This window comes from Stenella coeruleoalba, assembly GCF_951394435.1.
Source record: "Stenella coeruleoalba genome assembly, chromosome: 1".
In the NCBI taxonomy this organism is placed as follows: Eukaryota; Metazoa; Chordata; class Mammalia; order Artiodactyla; family Delphinidae; genus Stenella; species Stenella coeruleoalba.
In genome coordinates this window covers 126,098,168-126,118,511 of record NC_137169.1, presented here as the reverse complement: position 1 = coordinate 126,118,511, position 20,344 = coordinate 126,098,168, and the positions used below count along the sequence as shown (strand labels likewise).

The 20,344-nt window shown below is 49.7% G+C and overlaps 1 protein-coding gene and 1 long non-coding RNA gene across 2 annotated transcripts in view; one reads left to right on the top strand and one right to left on the bottom strand.

The window, feature by feature from the left end:
- Positions 1 to 207: 207 nt before the first annotated feature.
- On the bottom strand, positions 208 to 8,579 carry LOC307184562. Its single transcript, XR_013827753.1, has 3 exons — positions 8,287 to 8,579; positions 1,766 to 1,823; positions 208 to 1,464 (listed from the first exon to the last, which is right to left on the bottom strand). It is a non-coding gene; the product is annotated as an uncharacterized lncRNA (long non-coding RNA).
- Positions 8,580 to 17,360: 8,781 nt separating this feature from the next.
- The window catches only part of NR5A2 (nuclear receptor subfamily 5 group A member 2), a 117,346-nt gene continuing 114,362 nt past the window's right edge, over positions 17,361 to 20,344 (top strand). Inside the window, exon 1 of the mRNA XM_079918134.1 lies at positions 17,361 to 18,193. Coding sequence (XP_079774260.1) covers positions 18,112 to 18,193 — 82 coding nt within the window. The 5' untranslated portion in view covers positions 17,361 to 18,111. The remainder of the gene's footprint in view (positions 18,194 to 20,344) is intronic.

The window sequence follows — 20,344 nt, the reverse complement described above, 5'->3', positions numbered from 1 at the left end:
CTTTCTTTCACAAAAATATGTTCATTTCTCACAAAGTACTGAGTATCTATTTCTATTCAATTAGCCCCCTAGATAAGCTTCAAAAGACCAAAGTAACTCATTAATGCAACGTTTCCTCCACATGCCAGTAAGTTCTACAGGAACGTGAATAAGAGTGACAAATAGCAAATAGTATGTTTTAAAGGTTCTGGTGGGAGTTATTAGGAACCCAGTAATGCTATCACCCTTTAACATTTTTTGTATATTTTGTAAATAATTCTGTCTAATCAAAAGCATGTAACGAAGAATGAAATCCAATCTTTTTTATTGTTCCACGTTTTATTAGCCATACACAAAAAAGGAAGAGAAAGCAAAGCACTACATAATACTATTAAACTATAAATCATGGGAGGTCTTCTATAGGGTGTCAAGTAGTATGTGACTAAACTAAGAACTGGTGTCAAAAACAAAATACAAACGAAGAAACTTGCATATGTTTTCCAAAATTCCATTATGGAAGGTGAGTCTCTCACCCAAGAACCCAAGTCACACGGTCCATACTGGTTTTTAATGACATCAAAATACGTATTGGGCACTTTCTATACATGAGCTCATTTACTTCTCACAACAAACACTATCGGATTCCATAATTTTTGTCATTTTTACTTGAAGACTCTAATGCTCAGAGAGGTCAAGCATTGCTTTGCCCCTGAGTAGGGAACAAAGCGAGTATGGCAATTGTGAATTTTCTGACCCCAAATCCCAGATGCTTAACTACTACCTTCATGGCGACCATGATCTTATAATGTGCTCTCCTGCTCAGATAGGCTGCGTTCACCAACCACAACTGCATGGTTTTTCAGGTAAAGACAATTAGGTGAACAGCCAGCGTGTTGGGAGGATTTGATGGGCAAGACTATTTGATGGGTTGAATAATATGTAAAGCCTTAACAAATGTGTGTCCGACACTCAGGCACGTGTGAAAGAAGACTTACATCTTCCAAAGCAGTTACAGGTGTAAAATATGCCTGCAAAAATATATGCTCCTTCTGGGTTTCTATCTGAAAATTAGAGAAGAAATCATTGGTTTCAATAAGAATCATATTTTGAAATCCATGATATATTTAAAAGAAAAGAAAAGTAATCTAAGTAAATAATACCTAATGTATTCATGCAAAGCAGAGTGTACACAAGAGCTTAAAGCTCAGAGAAAACAACGGCATGTTTATCAAATGCCACCTCTGGACCACAGGCATGGCCACTGCCAATTCTCACCCTGATTTCCAGGAGTCACCCAGGCCCCACGCCACCCAAACCGGACACAGAGGAGAGTGTACGTCCAGCAGGGCTGGGAGCCAGCAACACAGCTAAAACGCGGCAGAGAGGGAGGAGGTGAGAGGTCTTCCTTTATTCTCATTTCTCTTCTAACTGGTCTTCCCATATAGCACTTTTATCTTTCCGATGCAGTATTCCAACCATATCTTTCTGATGCAGTATTCCAACATTGCAACCAAAATAACATGAAGCAAGAGGAGAAGTGAAAACATAACAGTAATCAGAGTAAACAACAAAGAAAAAAAGGAGGGATAATGAATTCTAGAATGTGACTCTTCAGACAATGACTGCTTAATCTATTACAGTATATGACGTGTGAAATTATGTTGCAACCAACGTCCACATATTCAGTTATAAATGATCCGTACACATACATACGCACCCCATTTACTTGGTTTAAAAAAAGCATCCACACTACTATATATAAAATAAATAATCAACAAGAACCTACCGTATAGCACAGGGAACTCTACTCAATATTCTTGTAATAACTTATATGGGGAAAGAACCTGAAAAAGAATGGAATTATGTATATGTATAACTGAATCACTTTGCTGTACACCTGAAACTAACACAACATTGTAAATCGACTATAATATAAAATAAAAATTAAGTTAAAAAAAGAAGCATCAATGTTAATATTGTTTAAAAGCACATAAAGGTTTGAAAATATTGATACATGGGCTTTAGTCACTGATTGAGAAAGATTCTCTTCCAGAAACCTAAAAGAATAAAATAAAATTTCAATTTTAACATGAAAATTAGCTAGTGTCATAAATTTATATTCCAACTTACCCAGTATCCCTATCCAAGCAAAATTTTCAGAAAAGGTCACTTTGTTCTTATCAACTGCACAGCAGTGTATTGTACTGATCCCTTCCTAACTAAGGCCCAAGTCTGTGAGTGTTAGCTACCAATACTAGGTGTCCATCTGATCCTGCAAAGAATTTTTCCATTTATAAAACTTTAAAACTTGGACTTTAGCCTTATTAACATTTTGATTTAAACAACTGATCTAATTAGGTTATAATGTGTTCAAGTCTGTTCTCTATGTCTGTGAGTCTGTTTCTGTAATAGATAAGTTTGTTTGCATCATGTTTTAGATTCCACATATAAATGATATCATATAGTATTTGTCTTTGTCTGACTTACTTCACTTAGTATGATCAACTCTAGGTCCATCCATGTTGCTGCAAATGGCGTTATTTCATTCTTTTTTATGGCTAAGGACTATTTCATTGTATATATGTACCACATCTTTTTTTTTTTTTTTACAAGATGTTGGGGGTAGGAGTTTATTAATTAATTAATTTATTCATTTATGGCTGTGTTGGGTCTTCGTTTCTGTGCGAGGGTTTTCTCTAGTTGTGGCAAGCGGGAGCCACTCTTCATCGCGGTGCGCGGGCCTCTTACTATCGCGGCCTCTCTTATTGCGGAGCACAGGCTCCAGACGCGCAGGCTCGGTAGTTGTGGCTCACGGGCCTAGTTGCTCCACGGCATGTGGGATCCTCCCAGACCAGGGCTCGAACCCGTGTCCCCTGCATTAGCAGGCAGATTCTCAACCACTGCGCCACCAGGGAAGCTCCACCACATCTTCTTTATCCATTCATCTGTCGATGGGCATTTAGGTTGCTTCCATGTCCTGGCTATTGTGAAGAGTGCTGCTATGAACTTTGGGGTGCGTGCATCTTTTTGAATTATAGTTTCTTCCGGATACATGCCCAGGAGTGGGATTGCTGGATCACATGGTGTTGAGTTTCCTCACTTTACTCCCCTAAAGGAGTAACCCTGAGGTGTAGAGAATTATATTTTGAAATAATCTTGACATTTATCTCGAAGACAAGAAAAGTCATAAAAACAACCTGAATCTCAGGTCCCTACGGGGAGCATCCAGCTCTTCCAAGTTCCAAAAATCTTTCCACAACCTGTTCGGAACAGGCAGCCCTGGTTAGGATGCGGAGGTTGAGGAGACCAGGAAAAGTTTCTGTTCACAGAAGAAATTCCAATGTGCTTTCTTTTCAAACTTTTGGCGGGGAATATGGCTCATAATATTTAACAGAAGAAGATATTATCTATTTTAACTCCACTCAGATCTCTTCCATACCCCCAATTTCATGAAAATGCAATTAGGACGCAGCTTGCAGGATCTTAATTCCCTGACCAGGGATTGAACCCTCGTGCTCGGCAGTGAAAGCGCGAAGTCCCAACCACTGGACCACCAGGGAAGTCCCAACAGACCATTTTGTTTTATAAAAAATTCCAAACATTGTATTCTCTGACCAGAACAATCGTGGATTCCATATATGAGTTGGCTGGTAAAAAATTATTAACACACTACTCTTATAGAAAGGATGGACAACAAGGTCCTACTGTAGAGCACAGGGAACTATATTCAATGCCCTGGGATAAATCATAATGGAAACGAATATAAGAAAGAACATATTTACATATATATGTACACATATAACTGAGTCACTTTGCTGTACAGCAGAAATCAACACGACATTGTACATCAACTCTACTTCAATTTTAAAAAACCATGTTACTCTTGAAGAACGTGGCAGCTTTTTTAATGAAATGTTATTTTTACATTTTGAGAATGGCTGACAGACTATGGTTATTCAGACATAGGTATTTTGGAGACATTTCTTGAATACGAAGTAAACCTATTACTTCAAGGAAAAAAGTGATAGTACTTTTTTCACTGATAAAACTCAGACTTTTGGGCTTCCCTGGTGGTGCAGTGGTTGAGAGTCCGCCTGCCGATGCAGGGGACACGCGTTCGTGCCCCGGTCCGGGAAGATCCCACATGCCGCGGAGCGGCTGGGCCCGTGAGCCATGGCTGCTGAGCCTGCGCGTCCGGAGCCTGTGCTCCGCAACGGGAGAGGCCACAACAGTGAGAGGCCCGCGTACCACAAAAAAACAAACAAACAAAAAACTCAGACTTTCAAGTGAACATTTGGATTTTAGAAAATCTGTATATTCCACTGAGAGTTGGACAGCTTCCTAGTATTTAAAGACTTCTGATGAGATCAGTGGTGATATTAGTGAGTGTAAGTTTTGATATTTGTCCACATTTGGAACATTTGCCAAATTTGATGAACATATATTTTTCCAAATCACCAGTGTAAGATGTAATAAAATCATGCACAGGAGAAGGTGCATTTGAAGTGTAAAAAAGGTCAATGAATTTTAGTGCAACAGAGGACAAAATGTTCACAGATCTGGTTAAAGATTCCACATTTCAACTACGAAGAAGATATCACTTGTGGAATTTGGGTGTAGAATCAAAGAAAAAGATCCATAATTATCTGAAAAAGCTGTTGTAATACTGCTCTTTTCTTCTGCCTTCATATTCTGAAGACCATGTTTTTATTATTATTATTTTAAAATTTTATTTATGTTTGGCTGTGTTGGGTCTTCATTGTTGCGCGCGGGCTTTCTCTAGTTGAGGCGAGCAGGGGCCACTCTTCGTTGCGGTGCGCGGGCTTCTCATTGCGGTGGCTTCTCTTGTTGCAGAGCACGGGCTCTAGAGCACAGGCTCGGTAGTTGTGACACACGGGCTCAGTAGTTGTGGCTCACGGGCTCTAGAATGCAGGCTCAGTAGTTGTGGCGCACGGGCTTAGTTTCTTCACGGCATGTGGGATCTTCCCGGACCAGGGCTCAAACCCGTGTCCCCTGCATTGGCAGGTGGATTCTTAACCACTGCGCCACCAGGGAAGTCCCATGTTTTTTATATACTTCAGCCAAAACAACATATCGCTAAAGACTGAATGCAGAAGGAGATGTGAGAATCCAGCTTTCTATTAAGCTAGACATTAAAAAGACTTCTGAAAATGTCACTTTTTATGGATTATTTTGTTTTGGAAAACAGCTATTTTCAATTTTCAATGTGTTATTTATAGTAATATACTTTAATAACTACAAATTAATATATTTATAAATAATACTTTTTTAGAATGGATATATATATATAAAACTGATTCATTTTGCTGTACACCTGAAACTAACACAACATTGTAAATCAACTATACGCCAATAAAAATTTTAAAAATAATAATTTTTTTACTTTCTCAATTTTAATGTTGAATAAAATAAATACTAATAGATATAATTCACATAAGCAAAAAGCTTTTAGAGCCTTATAATTTTTAAGAGAATAGCTGCTTTTCAGGGTCATAGGTCCTCTAATATCTACCTATGTACATTTCTGGTATTATGCCACATTATTGCTTGACTGTTTAAAGAACTAACAACAAAGAACCGACATGGATGATTATCCTTGTTAGTTTGAAATATACATTCACTTGCCCAGCTATATACTTCACTCCCCAGCCTCCCTTGCAGCTAAGTGTGGGTATGTGTCAAATTTCTGCCTAGTGAGCTGTAAGCAAAGTGTTTACATGGTACTTTCAGGAAATGTCCTGGAAAAGGAATATGTGTTTTCTCCCTTCCTCTGTACTGCTTCCTGGTAGTGATGGCTGCCCTCTAGCAGTCATTTTGGAACATGAGGACAAGAGACAGAGGAGAGTAAAACGGAAAGAACCAGGTCCTGGACAACCTTGTAGGGCCACTGTACCATCACTACCTCTGAATTTCTTTTACAAGAGATAAATAAATGTCTTATTTAAACCACTGGCATTCTGCTTTTTCTATTATACACAGTCAAACCTAATCCAAAAAAATTAAAATTTTGATGGGAAAAAATGCTATACATAAACATTCTGGGTTTTCCAAATAGGATCTCAGGCCAATAAAAAATTAAAAAAAAAAAGTTTGCTCCATTAGCAAAATCAAAACATACAAGAAAATAACTAACTGTTGTTCCACAACATAGGAAAAGGCATACATTGCTCTAAGAATCCAGACTTTATTACTTTAAAGAACAACAGGGATATTTCACAAGAGCCTAAAACTACCCTTGGTCATTTGAGTAATAGTTCTTTCATGGTCAGGAGTAATCCAGATTTTTTCCATGGATTCAAGGAAAGAATGATAATTTTTAAATTATGGAAAACGTATTACATTCATCATTTTGCCAGCATTAACCTCAAAGTATAAGTTTTACTTTATTGGGGTAAAGAGATAGGCTGCCCTTTTAATCAACTGACCAATGTACAAACAAGCTAAGGTTAACTCCTCAGCTAATGAACAGGCATGATAAAAAAGCTGGTTGACAAAACATGAATAAATAAATGAGCACAAGCTTGGTAATGCTACTAGTGCTTCAAAGTGTCAATCATATCCCTAGTCATCACTTAAAGAATGAATGTCTGCCAACGTTATCATCTAAAATATATTTACAGAGGTCAGAAGAGCTACGTCTGTCCTCCTCTATGCAAAGAGGTGATGACATCAAGGGGGTATGTCACAAGCCTAAGTTTAGTTAGTGGATTTAAGCTGGTTTGGAGTTTTATCCACTAAGTATGATCTTCTGACCCCTCAGTTTTACAACTTTCCACTCTCTGAGCTGCACTGCCCCTCTCCATTTCTGAGTTAATCATTTGTTTGCCATTATCTGCCGAAAGTTCTTATCTCTTTTGCTGTCACTTTATAACAGGGTCCTCTTATCAACCTGCATAGAGTCATGTGATTAGTCCAAGCCTATCGAAAGTTTCCATTCCTCTGATTAGAAACCATCATGAAACTGGATACATTGTTTACAGCAGGTCACTAATGCTGGAAAAAGTACAGAGTCCAGGGAAATACTTGCTTGTAACTTTCTGGATTCTTGGATTTTTTTTGTTTTTTGCTTTTTCTTAACTTTCACTAAGGGTTACTGTAGTCTGATGTGTCCTCCCCAAGGCTACAAAATTTGACAAGCTGCACTTTTTCTTATGCTCAATGATTTCTGCTTTAAGCCAAAGGACTGCCTATAATTTCATTAACAATGTCTTCTAATTCGGATACTGGGGATTTACAAGAATCTCTAAAGCACGGACTTACACCTATTGGTAAGTAGGAGTTGCTCTTTTTATCATCTATTTATTATCCTGCTACTACACTAATACATGTAATTTACTCTCATTGATGGATTTACTATTATAAGTCACTGCTTTTCCAATTGTGTTTATTAAAAGCACGTAAGTCCACATATATCTCACACATATGTCTTTCCTGAAGTTCAAAAAAGGCAAACGAATACTTCAAGTGTTCATTATATCCTCTGTTTTTGCACGTCATCCTATTAGCCTAAAACGGCCAGAAAACAAAATGTACAATATCTCACCTTCATCCCTAATATTTTCTGATAATTTTAAATGAGAAATAATAAACTAAGATTTGAACACCTTGAAACAAGTTAGCCATATGGAGTCACCATTGATCAAACTTCAACAAGTGCTTTCGCGTGTCTGTGGCGTTTCAAGCCACATCACAGTATGTCTCATTCATTGCAGATATCATAGAAAACTTCTGTTTTTCGAGCCAAAAACAAAAACAAACAAAAAAATACCGTCATTAGTTAAGGATTAGAAGTTAAGGGTGACTGTTTTGCAAAATAATGAGCATGTCTTCTTTTCATAAACAGAATAAGTAAACAAAGTTTATTTTCATTTTTAAAAAATAATGGCGAGTCACAAACGTTAACGTTACAGCAAGAATACCTTTAATTAATCCTGAAAGTAAAGGACTAAAGGGAAGTAATTCCCAGGGGTCTGTAATTATTAGTCTGTTGGAAATCTTGCCCTTCTTCCTTCCCACCAGTTTTTGAAGGACCTAAGCCCTTTCTTGTAGCCCTTTCTTAGACTTTCGAACCGGAATTTCCCTGTAATTCGCAGAGGCCTGTCATCGGCGCTGAGTTCCAGCGCCGCTGAACAAGAAGGAAAATCAAGGCTTCGGCTTTTCCTCTCTCTCCCTTGATAACCAGCTGACTCCACCGAACGCAGTGATTGCTTTTTTTATGGGCCAACTACACCCTAAAGTATATCAGTTGAGGAAATGGTTACCAAAAAAAAAATGTTCTGTACTTACGAAAAGGAAAACACCGGGAAGGCAGGCAGAGTGCAACAGAGAAGCAATTGCTCTGTTGATAAAAAGAAAATACGGGCACAGAAGGAGCTGGAAGAGAACACAGAGCGATTTCAAATCTTTGCCCGGGGCGCAGCCGCCTGGGCGCATGGGCGAAGGGTCCCTACAGGCAGCGGCCGCGCTGGGCCACCGCGCTGCTGGCGTCGGCGGCGCGCGGCGAGGGCGCGCTCGGGCCGGGGATGCGGGGGCGCGCGGGGAGAGGCGCGCTCGGGCCGTGGAGGCGGGGGCGCGCGGCGAGGGCGCGCTCGGAGACTCACCCGCCGAGGATGCGAATTCAGGGCGAGGGCATTCCCGAGACCACACACGAGGACCCCCACGGCGCGGCGCAGACCCGGGGTGAAGGAATGCGGGGGAGATGGTGGAGAAGCCACTTTCGCGTTGCCTCGGCTACCGCGGAAGAAGCGCATTTTTCATCCGACGCGCCGGGTCCGTCCCGGGCGTGAAGCTGGACCACCTTTAAGTTTGGGGTCCGCCGGGTCCGGAGCGCCGGCAGCCGGCTGGGCGTCCGTCTAGCCCCGGAGGGATCGCTAGAGGCTGAGCCTCAAGAAGGCCCCGAAGGAGAAGCCCAGGGCCTCCGCGAGCCCGCCCCCGACACCCGAAACCTGTGCGGGCACTTCCGGGCGCCAGATCCTAGGGTGACAAAATAACAGTGAATTTTCCGGTTAAAAAACCCCTCTTTCCGGATCTCATTCGCAGCCACCGCCCCCTCCCGGCCCAGGCACACTCTCTCCCCCGTCCCCGGCTATTGCAGCCCCACGGTTGGTTGTGAGGTGTCCCTATTTTGAACATCTTGGTTACCCGGAGGCGGCTGCTGGCACTGAGGGTCCGTCTGTTCCACAGCGTAGCCTCCCGGGGGTGCTGGGGGCCATTCCCGGGGTTCTTGGCTAGACCGTCACCCGGAGGGACAGTGGAGCCATCAGGTCCTCCAGTGGGTCCCTGAAAGCCAGTTGCCTCTTGGATGGGGGTCTGACCGCCCCGGGCAGGCCCAGTGAGGAGAACCCACGGGTGCAGCTCAGAGGGTCTGAGGTCCCGGTGGCTTTGATGGCAAGTTGCACGTTGGGATGGAGTGGGGAGAGGTTCCCAAAACTAAGCCCAGTGTACGTACAGCTCAGTCAGGGTTTGAATTCTACATCAGCTCATTTGTGTTTTTCTGGGAAATGTGCCTCTGTTTATCTAAAAAGCTGTCTCTATGGGTCCTAGAGACATGGCATGACATTTTTCTTTTATGCACACCGGTGGTTCCATGAAAATTGCATATAGACGTCCGTGCTCATATAGAAAAGTGAAAATAAGATGCCATTGTTCCTTCTGCCTACCTGCAAGATAATCTGTGCGGTCTAAGAGCAGGAGACTTGGGTTACAACCAGATCGTTCCCCTAACGTTAACTAGCTCTGGGATGCTGTCCAGATTCTCGGTTTCTGGCTTAGGCTTTTTTCTTTCTCACAAATGGGGTGATTTTACTGAATGATACGCAGTACTACTTTGAGAGAGACAATAAAGTCCCTGTCTATGTCAGCAAAAGAGCCAAATCTGTGTGGTAGGAAACATGTCATGTCACGAGTATTTATTGACCCTCTTGCAATGTGCTCAACGTTATGTTTGATTTCTATTAAATGTATGTCATTCTTCGAATTAAGTGCATTTTTGAAGAATATTATACAGTCCATAGAATGTTGCATCCTGACCACAGGAGGTTCTGTCTGTGTGGTTAGCGGTACGTAATACACAGTGCAAATGCTGTCTTGAGACTGTGATATAAACGTTGCTATCTGGTCCCCTTAGCACTTTCGGAGTCTGATTTGATTCCAGTGATAACCTCCAGGAAGCTCTGTGCCCTTAAGATCTCTGGAAGTCAACGTCACACAGTGGAAAGTGAGAAAGCCTGTTACGTCACCATAGCCTCTAGCCAGCTTTATTTGCAGTGCTGTTTAGAACACCAGTTACCCAAGCCCACGGTCTGATTCTTGCTGCTGGGCTTATGCACCCAGTTCCCTCCAGGAAGCTGAGCCTCGGAGCCTTGTCTCCTTCCGGGGTCCTGCCTACTTCCGAAACAATGCATCTCAGATTCTCTTTGCTGGCCTGGATCCTCAATTGTGATGGGACTTAAAGAATTTCTTTAATGCCTCTTTTAATAAACCAAGAGAGGTGTGTGGATGAAGCCAGAACAGAGGCTTGGGAATGCTTTTTTTCTTTACTTGACCCCTCCACGCAGACACAATGTCTAGGGTTATCTTGGATTCAGCCTTGAACTTGAGCTGAGCTAGAGAGGGAGGGGCTCTGGGACAGTCTCCCACCAGTTTTCCAACCTCCCCAAACACCTCCAGGGATTCCTTATGCAGGGCAAGAGTCAGATGTCTTACTCCCCAAGTCCAGAACCTACCTCAGGATAAAGCTACTTATTTGAGGGTATGTCTTCATTCTTCACCCTGCTGGAACAACTTCTCTGAGAAACCCACTCGGCTTCAAGGAACTTCAGGAGTTTGGGGGGGCCATTGTGTCTGGGAAGGGCCTGGGGAAGAGCTGAAATGTGACGGGTGTATGAGAGATTGAGCCTGGGGAAACAGGTGGACTGAAATTGACCAGACCGATCAATAAAGGCTGCCTGTGTGTTTTTGTGTGGCTGACAAGTAAGAAAAGATACATTTTACTTTTAAACCTCAAATAAGCTGAATGTCTGCCGGTAATGTGATTGAGTCCTGAGGACTGTGTCAAACACTGCAAGATGGTGGCATTGGCAAGAACCTCCCACTGGAAGCATCCATTTTTAATGGTCCTTAGAATGGCAAGCGATTCCCTTCCTAGTTGTTTTCCTTACAGAGGATGGTTTGGGGGAAAATAGGGAGAAAGAGAAAAAGATAAAAGAACTGATACGAATAACAGTGCAGTGGGCTGCTCTTCTGACACGATCACCTGTGTATAAAGTTTATTTTGTTTAAAAAAACGTTTTCTTTGTTAGCCTTACTTTACTGAAGAAAAAAATGGACTCAGAAAGGTCAAGTGATTTACCCAAGGTCACTCAGTTTGTCAGAGAGTGGGGCTGTAAATGGAAATCATGGATGTGACTCTGAAATCCATGCTTTTTCCTCAAGGTAGTATCTTTTTGCTCTTGTTGATATAAAGCAATTATGATTACAAACAATGTTTGTCTACTCAGACTTTCTTCCGAAAAGCATTTTGGACTTAAGTAAGACATTTGTCAAATGCTCTTTATCTCCCTCTTCAATCCGCAGTGGAAAGCCCGAAGAATTTGGAAGGGTGGGCTGGGGCGTGGCGTATGGGTGGGGTGGAACTATCTGGAGCCCTGAGAGCTGAGCAGAGATGGGGGGCGGGGGGTGGTGGGGGCAGGGAGGCACTTCTGCTCTCTGACTCTGGAATTTCCTGAAAGGATCTCTGGAGTTTGACGTTGAGCTTGCAGGTCTGTGGCTTCTGGTAGCAACTCGCGAGGCTCCTGAGTGGATGAAAAGGAAATTGAGAGGAAATTCACAGCATCCACTTGTTATAGAGTCAGTGATATGAGGACGGCAGGGAAATCACCCCAAATGAGTGAGTTTAGAGAGGACTTTTTACTCCTAAGAAACGAGCAAAGGTCTCCTGGGGGGAGGGCATAGGGAAAGAGAGAGTTTAAGCACCTCCTCCCCCGCCCTTTTTAAGCACTTTTGACAAAGCCGGGTGTGTCTCCTGCAGGGAGATGCTGGTCCCACGCCCGGCGCTAACGTTTTCCACAGTTAATGCTGCTGAGCCTTGGCTCTGGACGTCCGTAGCCTCAGGGCCCCAAAGCTCCGCCACCTCCAGCGGTGTCTATAGGATTGGAAAGAAAACTGCTCGGAACCCGCCACCAGGTCCCCGAAGCGAGGCCCCCCAGTGTCCAGACGAGAAACCCTGGGGGAAAGCGAAAGAATTCTTCCCCAAGGCTCGGCGCACGCTGGCCACCCTCTCTTAACCACGAAAGTTGTCTGCAAGTCGGAAAAGGAGCCGACACCCTCCGAAAAGCGCGATCCGCGGCATCTCGGGGCCCCTAACACTCTCCCTACGCCCGCGCGGCAAGTCCCAGGGGGACGAGACCACCCCGAGTGCCGCCTTTCCAAACCCACTCTTTCTCTATTGTCCAAGAGGGACCTGAATTGCTCGACGGCCGCAGTTCTGCGGGTCCGGCACTCTTGGATCTTAAGAACCAGAACACCCTGCGCGGGGGCTTCCCTAAGGCCGGAGGCTCCCGATGTCCAACCCCGCGCGGCCACAGCCGGGGCCCCATTCGGAAGCTAAGCGGCACGTCGTTCTTTCCCTCATGAAGCTTCCAGTCTGGCCAGATTCAATGGGATGTCAGCCTAGCGTCACCTAGTGCTCAGATCTGAGTTCCCGGTCCAGGTTGAGGCGCGGGAGGGACCATGGGGGGTGGAGTCGCCGTGTGAGAGTTTAGCAGGTTTCACCCAGCGCTTGGGGGCCTGCAGGCGCCAGCGTCGTCCTCGAGGACGTCGCTCAGTGTTCTGGTTTGTCCCGAGAATGGACAGGGATGGTTCCGAGAGTGGACTCTCCAGTGTTGAGCTGGAGCTGACTCACATCTCCATTTCAATTACAGAGAGGAAGAGCTAGATTAGATTGGACCACCTACCCAAGGTTATTTCCCAGCCGGCTCCTTTCTCCAGACCGGATCTCCCCATTCACCTCGAAGGGCACCGGCTCGACCAAGGTGGGACGCGCCTAGACCCCTGGCAGGGGCAACCCGCCCCAAAGAAAATGAAGTCTAAAAACTTCTACTGGGAAGCCTTATTACCGAGAGCTGTAGATTCCCATAATACAGGCCAAAGTCTCCAAAAACCTCACCTGTCCTTCAGGGAAAGGATGCGAGTTTGTTTGGAGAGGGTGGAGGAGTCTTGATTACCCAGATAAATGCGGCACCTTGCGTTTTCCTCGCTGGTAAAGAGGGGGCCCTGATATACTAAGATACTCCCATAGTGACTGTGAGTCAGTCACCATTGGCTGGCCACCCCCTACCAGGCAGTCTTTCTAGGGGTAGAAGGTCTAGCTAGACTGGCCGCAGTTTTTCCTCCTGGACTACAGGCTGTTTACTCGGGCAGCAGAAAGGGATTTTTTTTTTTTTTTTAACATGACAAGACTTCTCACCTATTCCAGTTTATTCTCTGAAAGCTTCGGCCAATTCGATGCTCTTTGTTAATTTATATGTCTGCACTAAAATTTAACCTCTCTTTAAAAAAATAAAAAAGTGCTTCGAACGCGGGGGTGGAGCGCCTAGAAGCGGGGGGGTGGGTAGCCCAGCACCACCCCCCTTCCCGGCTCCAGCTCAGCAGCGGAACTCTGGAGTTCTAGCTGAACTTAATTTTCAGAGGAAAGCAAAAGTGGCTTCTGATGGGCTTTTCGAGTGGGAGGGGCGGAGAACTTAGGCAGAACCCGAGCTTCAGTAGACTGATAAACTTGTTTCTCTTTCCCCTCGGGCTATCCCGGCCTGGTTGTGGAGACTTTCGGAGGGGAAAAGAAAAAAAAAAATCTAGGTTTCTTCTGCGGCTAAAGAGTAGGCACGTGCTACGAGAAAAGTATTCTGGTTTCTCGAAAGCACCAAAAAGTAGGAATGGAGGAGGTGTTAGACATTGTTTCCAAGGATGTAGATTTGCAAGTTTCGTGCGGGGTTGGGCGGGTCGTGCTGGGTCGTGGCAGGCTTCTCCCACCCAGGCGGGCGGGAGACGTAGGTCTTCCACGCTGTTCTTCCGGGGACACGTGTCTGCCGAGCCCAGGAAACTTGAACCAGTCCTGAAAATCATGACCTCTTACGCCTGTGCAGACTGCACGCGGGAAGCGCGCGGGGCCGCCCGACGCTTCTCAGGTCAGGTCAGGGGCAGGCTGTGCCCGACGCGCGCTCGGGAACGCGGCGCGGAGCCACGGGAAGGCGGCGGCGGGAGAGCAAGGCAGTCGCATCCTCGCGGGCGGGGAGCGCGAGACCCCCCTCCGCTCCTGCCCGCGGGTGGACGGGGCGCACGGCCCCGTGGCGCTGAGTCTGGATAAAATATGCCGGGACTGCGCTTCTCGGGCTCATCAAGGCTGCGGGAGCCTCCCCGAGGCATCATCCTTTGTAATTGCAACCGTCAATCAACGCTCGAAGACACAGTCAGAACCGGGAAGGACGAGCCTGGAGACCAGCCCCGTAGGAAAGGAGGTGGAGGCGCGGGGGAAGCGGGGGGAAAGGGGAGCGAAGTTTGCCAGGAGTTGGCAGGGGAGCGGGGGAGCGAGTTCAGAACGCGCGGGGCGGCTAAAGCCGGAGCGGTCTCGCCCGGCCTCGCGTCCCCACCGGTTGGTTAAATGCCCCGCAGCCGGGGTGGATTCCTAAGTGCGCTCCCACTAAGAGGCAGTCGGTGAGACTTCCCCGGAGGAGGGTGGGAGGCGTCGGCCCGCCTGCCGGGGCTTTATCATTCCAAGGCAGTGGGTGTATCTCTCCGAGAACGCAGACCACCGCGAGCCGAGACGTTTAGACCACACAGGCCCAGTCCCCCATCCTCATCTCAGGTGCCTCCCCTCCTGGCGTCCGCTTCGCCCTCCCGTCTCGCGCGGAGGCCTCTGCCACCTGGAACCATCCCCAGGTAACCGACCCGGCACCGCGGGCGGGCTCGGGCACCTCCTCCCCCAGCGCTCCTTACGCCAGGGTGCTCTGGGAGACGCCCAGGCCCATCCCAGGTCACGGGGCAAACGGGTCTTGGGCTCCAGTGGGGACCCCCAGCCCAGCGGAATTGAAGGGGCAAAGGACCAGAGTAAGTGCTAGGGGGGAGGATGGGGGAAGGGTGCACTTGGAGGGCGGGAAGGAGCGCGAGGTCGGAAGCCCCCCTGCCCCCCTTGCCTCTGCGTCTGCTCCCCTAAACCCCAAGCAGAGCGCCCGGGGTAAAGGTGACTGTACTCTCGGGTCTCTCCCGCGGGAGATTTCCCGCCCTGTCCACCGAAGACGGGGTTTCGACGTCCCCCGAGGGGACCTGGAAAGGTCTGGGGCCCTCGGGAGCTCCTCCGTTTCTGGAGCTGGAGGCCCGGAGCACTGGGGGCTCGGGGTTCCTTTGGTTCTCAGAAAGGGAAGTTTTCTCTCGGCTTGAGACCTCCTGCGCTTTCGGTGCCCGTTGGGCTCGCAGCTGACTAAGCAGAGCCGTCAGCCTGGACTAGAGCTTCAACTGTGGATTCTCTTAAAACCTTGACCCCAGCCCCTATTCTCCCGCCATCGCCGCGCGCTTTTGTGAGGAGACAAATGGATACCAGCTGGCCCTTTGTCACCGTCACTCCAGGTCTCTGGGGGTGTGATGGGAGGGCAGGCTGGCCTAGACGGAAGAGGTGTCAGGTGTGGCCTAAACAGGCCCCTTCTGGGGCTGAGGCTGGGCCCTGAACACGATCACAGAGTTTGCCTCCAGCCAGGTCAGGCTCAGCCCCAAGTCCCCGGCAAAGATTCAGGCCACACTGCAAGTCCCTGGTGCTGTCAGACCGTCTGTCTACTTCTTTCAGCTCTCCTAACCTCGTCCTCCCGTCCCAGCGACCAGAGGGCCTTCCCTCCCACGGAGCTCCAGCCTGGTGTTGGGAAGGCGTTGCAAAAGTACCCCTATATGCTATTTGGTTGCTGGGGGATGAGGGTGCTCTTAAATTAAGGCTTTGTAATAAACTGATGCTCGAAGTTCACCTGCATCTATAAGGAAAGTGCAGCGAGCACTGATTTGAGCCCTGAGACTTTATCCCCTTTCTGAATTTAATTCACAGTGATACTTCAAATAACTATAGGAAATCCTGCAAATGGACGGACTGTCACCAAAATCTGAGCATCTTAAGGGTCACGAGTTTTGGCAACTTCAGCCCGCTCCCCTTTACAAACTAATGGGCAGCCCTCCCACCAAGTTTAAACATTTTCATGAAACCTGCAGATGCTACTAAAACTGAGATTTAAATAACTTAAATTCTGCATACTGCATGTTAAACAGCAAAAATGACAAATCAGTTTCGAGAGGCAAGAGTATCTGAATCGCCAGGCGCGGGGAGGCGATGAACGACCCATTTCATATAAAAGTGTAGATTATGCGTGGCAGTGATTGGAGTATTTTTCAAGTCATCAAATACTGGACTGGCCAGTTTGACTGTGTGATCTCTATACCATTCAAGTAGAATAAATTCAGAGCCTTTGAGATTCAAATTCACCCCCTTGTGGATGGACTCTGATCTTTACCCGGTCTCACAGCAGACACTGAATATGAGGCATTTCACATGCAGTCAGGAGGCTGGAAAAAAAAAATGTTTTCATCTTGTTGGGATGAGATCTGAAAACTTTGAAGATGGGGCTGGGCGGGTGGAGGAATAGCTTGCCTAACAGATGGTTCTTTAAAACTTTTTTTAAAGTGCGGGGCCTCTGGGATGTGGATCGTCCCACCCAAGAGGCAGCAAAATGAAAAAGAAAGCCCAGGCTGCGCTTTGCATTCTATATGGAAACCCAGTTCACCAAAATTTAGGAAGTCTGCCGCCAAGATAATCTTGGACTCGAGGAGGCGGGGTGGTGTTTATAAGCGAGAGGAGGAACTGGGGAAGAATGGGGAAACGGGGATAGCCGTTCAGATTCCCGGCGACACGGCTGCCCCCGCGGTGAGCAGGTGAACCGTGACGCTCCGCCACTCCCGGGGGCCCGCGGACTGAGTGCCGAGGGGAACGAGGCCGGGAGACCCTCGAGAGCAGGCCAGCTCTTCTTTTCATTTCTGGGTTGTTTAAATGTGTTTAAGTCCTCCTGCAGCCCCTCACCCGGCGCACACGGGGGGCGCCCCCTCACCCCCAACTCCCACTCGCGTCCCTCTGGCTTCCCCTCTGCGCGCGGACATCTCCGCCCGAGCTTCTCCTTGGCCGCCGCGCTCAGACAGAGGTCGCCTCTCACCCGCTGTTAAGACCCGCCGCGTGCGCATCCCCCGCCCCGGGCCTGGGTGGGGTAGGAGGGGGCGAGGCGGGGTGAAGAGGTTGGGGCAGGCGAGGGGACTGGAGCCTGCGCCTCGTCCTCATTGGCTGGCGCCTGGTGTCCGACCCGAGTCCGGAGCCCGCGTCCCCATTCACTGTCATCACCCCTCATCCCCTCTTGCCCCTACCCAGCCCTACTCGCCTCCCTTCTCCTCCTCTTCCTCCCCTTGTCCTTCCCAGCCTCGCCTCCCCGGGCTGGAGAGGAGTAGACGAAGCGACAGAGGGAGGCTGGAACTTCCTAACTCCAAGCCTGACAGCGAGCGGGAGGGAAGCAGAGACGGGGAAGGGGCGGAGAGGAGAGGAAAGGCGAGGAGGGAGAGGAGAGTGAGGCCAGAGAAAGCGCGCGCGAGAGACCCTGCGGATCCGGAGCGCTGGGCGGCGGAGGGCGGGGTGCGGGTTGCCAGAGCCGAGCCGTCCGGGAGCAGTGGCACCGCCGCGGCGGCAGCAGGTCGGCCGCCGCCTCCGCTGCGCGTCCGGAGCTCGGCCGTACGCGCGTTCGCGCCCCGGGCAGCTGCGCCCTTGCCGAGCCGGACCGGGGCGCCCGGACGCGGTCTAAGCCTGCAGCCTGCTGCCTCCTCCTCGCGGTTCCGGGGCGGCTCCGGAGTCGCGAGCCTGGACGGGGCTCGGGGGTCCTGACGGCAGCCCCGGAAGCGGCGGAGGCGCGCTCCTGACGGCGGGCGAGGAAGCAGCCACCCGGTCGCCCCCTCCTTCTTCCCGGTGGAGTTGAAGCTGTGCTGCCGGCGTCCAGGTGCTGGGCTTCCGGACCGGCACGGACCCTCTACCCCGCCCGCGGCCGCCTTGTCATGCTGCCCAAAGTGGAGACGGAAGCTCTGGGACTGGCTCGGTCGCATGGGGAACAGGGGCAGATGCCGGAAAACATGCAAGGTAAGGAGGCGCTCGCGGCGCTTGGCTCCCGCGGCTCCAGCGCCCCGGGCTCGCCCCGCGGGCTGCAGCCGCCTGCCCCGCGCGGGCGCTTGTGTGGCCGCCGAGCGCTGGTCGCCGCGGGGCTGCGGGGCTGCGGGGCTGCGCGCGGGCGTCGGGCCCCTTCCCCAGGGGCAGGCATAAAAGTTTATGGCTCTTGAACAATGCGGGGCGGGGATTTTCCAAGCAATGCCTAATTGGCCACTTCTAATTAAGAAAAGAGAGGCTTCGAGCTCTGGCTACAAGAGCGGGTCAGCTTCAGGCCAAAGATCTTATTATTCTAAAGATCATTCTAAGGAACGGAATGTCTCGCGGGAAACCCGAGCAGGTTCCCAGTCGTTGGAATCGGCGGGAACTTGAACCAGTGCTCTTCAGCGGTGGAAGAACACTGCCTGGGAAAGTCAACTGCAGGGAGAGATGGAGCCTCGGGGAGAGCGGGCTTAGCGGTGTTAGGACGCACGGGCGCCCCACAGCCCAGGCGCACCCAGGGAGCCGGCTCGTATTTGAACAACTTCATAAAACTGCAGGCAGAACTGGAGAGAACCAGTTATTCCCAGCCCGTCCTCTGGTCGGGCGCTGCGGAGTGAGTGTTGGGCGGGGGCGGCGGTTTAGCCTCAAGCTCTTCTGTCTGAGACCTGGGAAACTGGAAGTCCTTTTTCGTTTCCCAGCTTTTGATTGCTAATAACAACAGCAAAAAAAAAAAAAAAAAAAAAAGCAAATCCCGTAGGCTGTATTTTCGCCGCATTCCAAAATAAGCGACTCTAGATCTGGCCGTATTGAGCCCTTCAGAAGTTTAGCGCAGTTGCTCGGGGCCGGGGAGGGAACAATGCTAGGAAGAGTCACCGGTGCCCTTCCATCCTCGCCCCTGCCAGCGCGCAGGATGTGCGGGCCGGCGGGCCTGTGATCCCGGAACGCTTCCTGCCATCCCCTTGAACGAACTTGAAAGGGCCGGGGAGGCGTTGAGAGCAGAGTTCAGGGCTGGTGCACGCGGCTGTGCGGGAGAGGCGGCGCTGGGCCCGGGGCCTGAAGTCGCCCCGCTGCTTTGAGAAGACGGGGCGGCGGGAAGGCGTGCGTCCTGCTGGTGGGGTCGGATACCAGTCGCGGATCCTGGGGTCTCGCTCAGCCTCCAGGGAGGGCCGTGGACGTCCCCTGGGCCCAAGGCCCTAGAGTCCAACTTGTAGGTTGGCTGCCGAGGGGACCCGGTTGGCCCAAAGAGGCTTTCCCTCTGGCACCTGGGATTCCGCGAAGGGGGGTCGGGGGAAGCGGCGCCGGGGAGCTGCCTCCGAGACCCTCCGCCGCCAGCTGCCGCGAAGGACTATCCTTTGGGCGTCCTTGGGGCCGGCGAGATTTTTGGGTCAAGGGGAAGTTTCTGCTTCTCCTTACCGCGCGCGTTTCTGGGTGACTCCGGAAAAGCAGCGGAGGGAGAAGCTGGAACAGGAAGCCGGGGAGGCAAGAATCAGGGTTTGGGGGCAGGTGGGAGGGAGATGCCATTGTAATATTTTCTTTGTAGAATTCGAGAGGGGCGTTCTCGACCCGACCTACTGCCCCAGAGCAGAAAGCTGGCTTTCCCTGGTGCCTAGGGCTCCGGGAAGCCTCCGGTCGCTGGCTTAGCCTCGGGGTCGAAAGCGGGTGGGCAGCGCCCGGGCGAGGCTTCCTCCATCCAGGCCACGCGGCCTGCCGCCGGAGGGGAGCCCCGGCGGACAGGCACCCCAGGACCGGGCTCGCTTTGGTCTCGGCCGGGGACGCACTGCCGTCCGACCCGCGGGGCGGGGGGCCGGGGGGCAGAAAGAGGACCCGCTACCGGGTCCCGGGACAGTTCGGGGAACTTGTCCGCGTGCTTCTGAGGCCTTCGCTGTCCAAGGCCCCACCGCTCCCTCTCCTTTCTCAAGACCGGGACTTATTTGCTCGGATGCACTCCGTGCTCCAAACGCTATCTTGGGTTAACAGCACCTGGGCGCCTCTGAAAGGTGCCCCGGTCTCGCACCGCACCGTCGGTCTCCCCACACGGCCTCTGCCTTTGAATTTTCCAAGAGGGTCCCACCCCCAGCCCCGGTCTTTTGGGTGTCGGATCCCCGAGGCGCGCACTGGGTCCCCTGGAAACGGTTACCTCTCCGA